The 6,203-nt window shown below is 34.0% G+C and overlaps 2 protein-coding genes across 2 annotated transcripts; one reads left to right on the plus strand and one right to left on the minus strand.

Moving 5' to 3' along the window:
- Nucleotides 1-1,764: 1,764 nt before the first annotated feature.
- Nucleotides 1,765-3,199, plus strand: LOC140745640 (uncharacterized). Its single transcript, XM_073077577.1, has 3 exons — nucleotides 1,765-1,848; nucleotides 2,517-2,652; nucleotides 3,093-3,199. The coding sequence occupies exons 1-3, from the start codon at nucleotides 1,765-1,767 to the stop codon at nucleotides 3,197-3,199; spliced, it is 327 nt and encodes a 108-aa protein (XP_072933678.1).
- A 1,118-nt stretch (nucleotides 3,200-4,317) lies between these two features.
- LOC140745500 (uncharacterized) lies at nucleotides 4,318-5,988 on the minus strand. Its single transcript, XM_073077384.1, has one exon. The coding sequence runs from the start codon at nucleotides 5,851-5,853 to the stop codon at nucleotides 5,506-5,508; it is 348 nt and encodes a 115-aa protein (XP_072933485.1). The 5' UTR covers nucleotides 5,854-5,988; the 3' UTR covers nucleotides 4,318-5,505.
- Between the last annotated feature and the right edge of the window lie 215 nt (nucleotides 5,989-6,203).

The raw sequence follows: 6,203 nt of genomic DNA on the forward strand, positions 1-6,203 counted from the left end.
TGTGTGGCGGTAATGATTTGGAGTCAAACCGCAATGGGTTCTACCACCTTCACATTTATATAAACAATAGAAACCATATGCAAAGTTTCGCGGAATATCTTAAGATACGTCTTTTCTTCCCACTGGATACATATCCACTATACATATTCTAAGAACCTACGCGATTTTTCATATCACGAACGATATATATTTTAAAGCGCTCAGTGGTATCAGTATTCTCAAATTGTCGGTCTATTTCTCCCAACCTTTGCTCTTTCGTTTGATTCGTATTTATTCGTAAGATTCACAGTATTTTTTACCCGAAAGCCAAGTGTAATGTTTTTCGAGAGTATATACTGTGTGGGATCGTACAAGTGAAAGGCTTGATGTTTTTACGAACTCTAATTTTTTTCAAGACCTTTAAGACAAAGAAAAATACAACAGAGCTTTAATCAGACAGTCAGCCAGACGACAAGTCAGTTTTTTTATAATACAGGTGTAGCAGACTAGCATGCAGTCCACCTGATGGTAAGAGGCTAAGGCCACCCGTAGACATCTGTAATCAACGCTAGATTCCTACCTGAGGTCGGCCACACACCGGGCCGCTAACCCTGAGGACTAAACTGGAACGCCTCGGAAATGTGTATCTCTCTTACCACCCCCTTCGAGCCAGAACACAGCAGCTCTTACACTGTTATTATAGAAATAGGTGTTACGGTGGTGCCGCCGGAGTCAAACTATAAAAGGTTCTACCACTTTTACTACCACCAAACACATAATGACATTTCTTCAAATGCAAATATTACGTAAGTGTCGCAAAAAATCCAAAAATATAAAAGAAAACATAAACATACTCAAATTAGATAGGTGTCATCCCACATAATTATATTGTTGAAGATACATATATAAACTCAATGTAAATTAATTTACTTTTAAATATATCTATGTGTCACTCTTTGATTTGATCAGTCTGTCTGTCAAGTGTATGTTTAATGTAGTGTACAGATTCCAAGTAATATATCGTGATTAATCCTGCAAGTTCGTTTATATTATCCTATAACTCCTTCATATATGTATGTTTTTATGGCATGCCCTCTAGTCTAAACGGCTTGACTGATTTTAACAAATAAGTTGTCGTTGGATTCATCTCAATCGTGGGAGTAACATAATTTTAAGAAGCCGAGATTTTGTTTTGATAACAATTTTGTAGCAAAATTATATTTTCTTCTCAAACATCGTAATAGCTTAGTCCTCCTACGAGTTCTTATGACTTTGTTGAGATTTCCTTAAAAAATACTGTTATGTTTTTATTAGTAAAGCTTCTTTCTAAGCCTTCAAACGTTATGTAACTACCTACGCGTACTTGAAAATTCAGCGAGAGAAAATTATCGCGTATTTTATATAATATCTGTATCATTTTAGCCTACTTCAAAAAGATAAGGTTCTCAATTCATCGCAATCTTTTTCATTTATGTTCCCCGACTACTGAAAGATGCCTGAACAGATTTTAAAAATCTTTTTTGGTTTCAGTGGGTATAGTTCCTAGGTGGTCCCATGGCCATCAAGTCAAGATCTGGTGAAGGAACTCTGATGAATTAGAGGGAACTCTTCAAATGTTATAGGTACACATGTAACATACGTTAAAAGAATGTGACGTCCATACCATAATTCGATTTAAATATTTTTATGGCATTTCGTGTATGCATATTGCTTACTTTATAAAGAGCTATAATATTTTGTGTTAAAAGATTTTATTTTCTTATCGAAGAACAAAAAGATGTTGCAATGTTCCATGCTACACATTTTTCGATTGTTGTATATTTGTCTACGTATATAAAATACTGCCACAGTCACGTTGATGGAGCAAAGGTATAATGTGTTATGTAATATAGTAGTATATAAGCACTTTACCTAGCATTACAAATTTGGACATTCCTATCGGGGTTTGAATTCAAGAAACGTTATACGAATCTTCCATGGTAATATGCGACTCACATACGATACCTTAATTCGCAAATCAGCCAACCCCACTTTTTGTCAAAATGTTTTTTTTATTTATTTTGATAGTAAATGGCGTTGAACGAAATCAAAATAACATAAAAATAAAACATTTTGATAAAAAGTGGAGTTGGCTGATTTGCGAATTAAGGTATCGATATGAATTATATCTTGATTTAACGATGAAGGATAATGTCTTAAAGTTTTAAGTTAGCTAAGCATGCGTATTCAACAGAAAGTTCTTTAAACTTTAAACGTTCGTTAAACTTTTTTTAACGACCTTAATTTGAAGTGATCTGCGTCTCATAGGACTTTTCAGTCATTGATGATTATGCGGGCATGAGTTTCACGAAAACTATAGGATTAAGTATATTTACTTTACGGACTCGTAACTACTAACTACATAACCTGAAAATAGTGACCCAAATGTTTTGATCACCTTCTCAATAACCTAATAGGCAACCCAAACAGTTTTCACAGAAGAGTCATGCAAAAAAACTGTGAAAAAATGTTGACATTGTTTACCAATTTTTTGGCAGTTAGAGGAAGAATGCAAGATCGCAGACATCTGTCGTCACGACCAGGTGCCCATGTGTGGGATGGATTCTTGTGGGGAAATGCGCACGTTCATTGACACGTGTGACATGCATGAATTCAACTGCGACAGCAAGAAAGGTAACTTTTAACTAAAATCTTAGAAACAATTATGTTATTTATCATGTTACGTTTACGGCACTGAAAACTTTTTGACGACCTGTGTGGCGCAGCGGTCACCATACCGGTCTGGCATGGTTCCGGGTTCTATCCCCGGACGAACAAACATCTAAATTAGAAATTTGGATTGTTGTTCTGGGTTTATTTAATTTAGAGTTAATGTTAGCGCCACGCTAACAAAAATTTGTTTCAAATCAAATCAAATCAATTTTTTTTATTCAAAATAGGTTCTTTACAGATCACTTTTTGAATGTCAAAGCAACTACCACCACTTCACCACTTCACAGACAACAAATCATTTGGCTTCACCCGAGATGTACAGTTTTTTATAAAAAGTATTTTTAAACAATCATGAATACTTTAGTTACTATATATCAGTTTTTATTTCTTTCTTTCCGTAGATTTCGTCCAAAAACCAGTACATGAATGTTGGGTCACTTGTAAAAGAGGGAGAAGCTTCAAGAAGCCAGCATATGGAGCCGACTGTATTGCACAGAACTTAGTTTAAAAAATAAGACTAAAATGTTAAAATAGAACTTTGGCGTTCCCTAAGAAACCATCATACCATGTTACCATAGCGACGAATAAGTATTGATTGCCGTCCTATAATACGAGTATAGAAGATTTACCTACTGATACATTGACGTCTCATAACAACTTCCAATGATCCGTAATAGGATTTAAAAGGCACTAGAACCCTTTGTGGTTCGACTCCGGCGGCACCACCGCTACACCTATTCCTGCCTAATAACAGCAGTGTTAAGCGCTGCTGTGTTCTGGTTTGAAGGGTGTGGTAAAGGAGACATACTTTTTCGAAGCATTAGTCCTCAAATGAAGTGGCGTATCTGTAGCCGACGTCAGGTAGGAATATTTAATCCTATCTGGGGTTGATTACAAAAATCCGAGGGCGGCAGTAGCCACTTACCATCAGGTGGACTGAATGCTCGTCTGCTACTCCTATATTATAAAAAGGATGGACCAGCTTAAACCAACGCACTAACAGGAAGTATTGAAAGCCTGTCTTTGTATATAGGCAAGCAAATGGACTTCCAATTCCTTGTCTATATACGACATACTAGTACGTAGAGTTTCTGGTAATGCATCAGTAAAATACATCCTTACTTCTTTACTAATATTATAAATCCGAAAGTAATTCTGTCTGTCTGTCTGGTTGTCTCTTCTTCACGCACGCTCACTGAGACCCGAGAAAGGACATAGGGTAGTTTTTATCCCGGAAATCCCACGGGAACTAGGGATGGCGATCTAAGATCGATTAATCAGAAAATCGATCTTTTGGACCCAAAACATCGATCATTTTATTCGATATTAATAAGGATTGAATCGTAAACTATTCATTTGATCAAGTGATGATGTTTAGCAAAGTTGAAGGTACGAATTTACAGTTTTATGTATGTTATGTTAGTATGTTATATTATTTTCTTTTAAACGCGGGCGTAGCCGCGGGCAAAAACTAGTGTTATATAAATTTACATCCAGTAGTGGTTCTTTATATAGACCACTTCAAATTAGGTTCGGTAATAAAATTTATTTATTTACAGTAACCACATAAAATCAGAATTAATGCGGTTGTTATCTCTATAATTTGGACTTAATTAAACATCTACATATCAACATATAGTTTATTTTAATAAATTAACAAAATACGAAACAATAACTTACGTAAGGTACTTATTGTTCGAGATCACAGTTCGGTTACTAATTATATATTTACTTAAAATTAATAAAATATTCTTAAGTGCTATTTCATTCATTCATTACAACTTATAAATAAGTAAAAAATCTTAAAAAAAAATATAACTTAACTTTAAGTAAACTTAAACTTAACAGGTATTACGTGCACAAATATATATGAAAATAAACTAAATCTGTGTTAATCATGTCTATTTACAATATTTAGGCCTCGTTCACATTAAATAAGTTTTTCGAAAATCACAAAATAATAATCAGAAACAAACATTTTTTGCCCAATATCAACATTTTGAAATCTTTAACTTATCTATCCAAAGCAATAGTCAATTAAAAAATTAAGAGTTCTAATGTGAACCAGGCCTTATATTTACATACATTTTACCTACATTGTAATAGTAAATGTCAACTACCTAAATATTAATACAAGGTGACGTTAAATTGGTGCAAATATTTACAGTGCATTTTAAGATAATTAAATTTTACCCGAATACCAAAAATTTAAAGAATTTACATATTTAAATATATTGGTAACTTAATATATGACTTAGTATAAATAAAACTTAACAAGGTGAACGTGCAAGGAGACTAAAAAACTTAACTTATATATATTTTTACATAATATTTTATAAAACCTTGAAGATTGAGAGCGCTATGATAATTATTTTGAATGTTTGTATAAAACAATATTTAGAGACATTAAAAGACAGAGTTCCATAAAAAGAAAGAATAAAAAATTAAGTAAATTTTAAAAACATTTAAGCTAATGGTTAAGTAAATAGAATGTCTTCCTTTCATATAATTTGAGATCTTTTTATTATTTAAGCATAATTTCTTTCAAGAGATGGCAGAATATTTTTCTATTCTGCCGGGAATAATAAAGTCATTGTCTAAATATACTAATTACTCAAAATAATTGAGGAGCTTCATAATTAGATTAGATGGCACTATATACAAGCAATTCGTAACTAAATAATTTCGTGTGCTGTTTTAAATGCTAATATGTTTTAACGTTAGTTTACTTTATACTAACCCTTTCGTTACCCTTTAACATAGCCATTCCATTGTTTCAATCAACACTACATAATATTATTATACAGTTAAAGATTAATGTTTGTCCAAGAATCCCGCGTTCTTGACAATGTGGTAGATTTTCTCACGAGGAATCTTCTCAGCTTCCCGCTCTACCACTTGCATCTCTTTGTTGGTGAACCAGGACTCCTTAGCGAGACCCTCGGCTATGGCCGGGTTGTCGTAGAAGTCTCTGGATTTCAGGAGTTCCCGAGGGAGTAAAGCTTCGCTTGCAGCGTTCAGTTCTACCGCTGGATGGGGATGTACTGCCGGGGGAGAATCATGGGCGTACTGTATACCTATTGGTTGTAAGGTATCAGCGAAGAGCAGGCCAGGTCGAGCCTGAGCTGCTGCTAAGATAGCCAGGAGGATGACACAGCGCATTTTGATCTAGAAATAAAAAAAAAAACACTTATAGAGTCGATCGGTCATAAAGGCATGCCAAGTTTGAATCTTCACAATATAGCATTTACATACGCAAATGATGCAATTATTTGTTATTTGTATAACCTAGACGCACGGCAGTGAGTCCACCAATTTCAAGGATACACGCTATTCCACGGTATCTAGAACTAGTACAAATATCTCAATTATTTATATATACAGACCATATGTACATCATATGTACGTGCGCATGAAAAAGGTGGCATAAAGCAAGACGTAACATATTGTTTTATATTTTTACCGTTTCCAAATAAAATGTTTTATTTATTTAGACTGAGTATTATAATCAA

The sequence above is a fragment of the Epargyreus clarus genome, unplaced genomic scaffold (assembly GCF_041222505.1).
Source record: "Epargyreus clarus isolate Ecla_fem2 unplaced genomic scaffold, WU_Ecla_fem_2.2 ptg000010l, whole genome shotgun sequence".
Taxonomy (NCBI): Eukaryota; Metazoa; Arthropoda; class Insecta; order Lepidoptera; family Hesperiidae; genus Epargyreus; species Epargyreus clarus.

Bases quoted from the DNA above. Each gene is read 5' to 3' on its own strand.
- LOC140745640 (XM_073077577.1), top strand. From the start codon at position 1,765: ATGTTCCATGCTACACATTTTTCGATTGTTGTATATTTGTCTACGTAT. The intron at 1,849-2,516 runs GTATAATGTGTT...ATTTTTTGGCAG, and splicing joins GTCACGTTGATGGAGCAAAG to TTAGAGGAAGAATGCAAGAT. The intron at 2,653-3,092 runs GTAACTTTTAAC...TTCTTTCCGTAG, and splicing joins CAACTGCGACAGCAAGAAAG to ATTTCGTCCAAAAACCAGTA.
- LOC140745500 (XM_073077384.1), bottom strand. From the start codon at position 5,853: ATGCGCTGTGTCATCCTCCTGGCTATCTTAGCAGCAGCTCAGGCTCGA.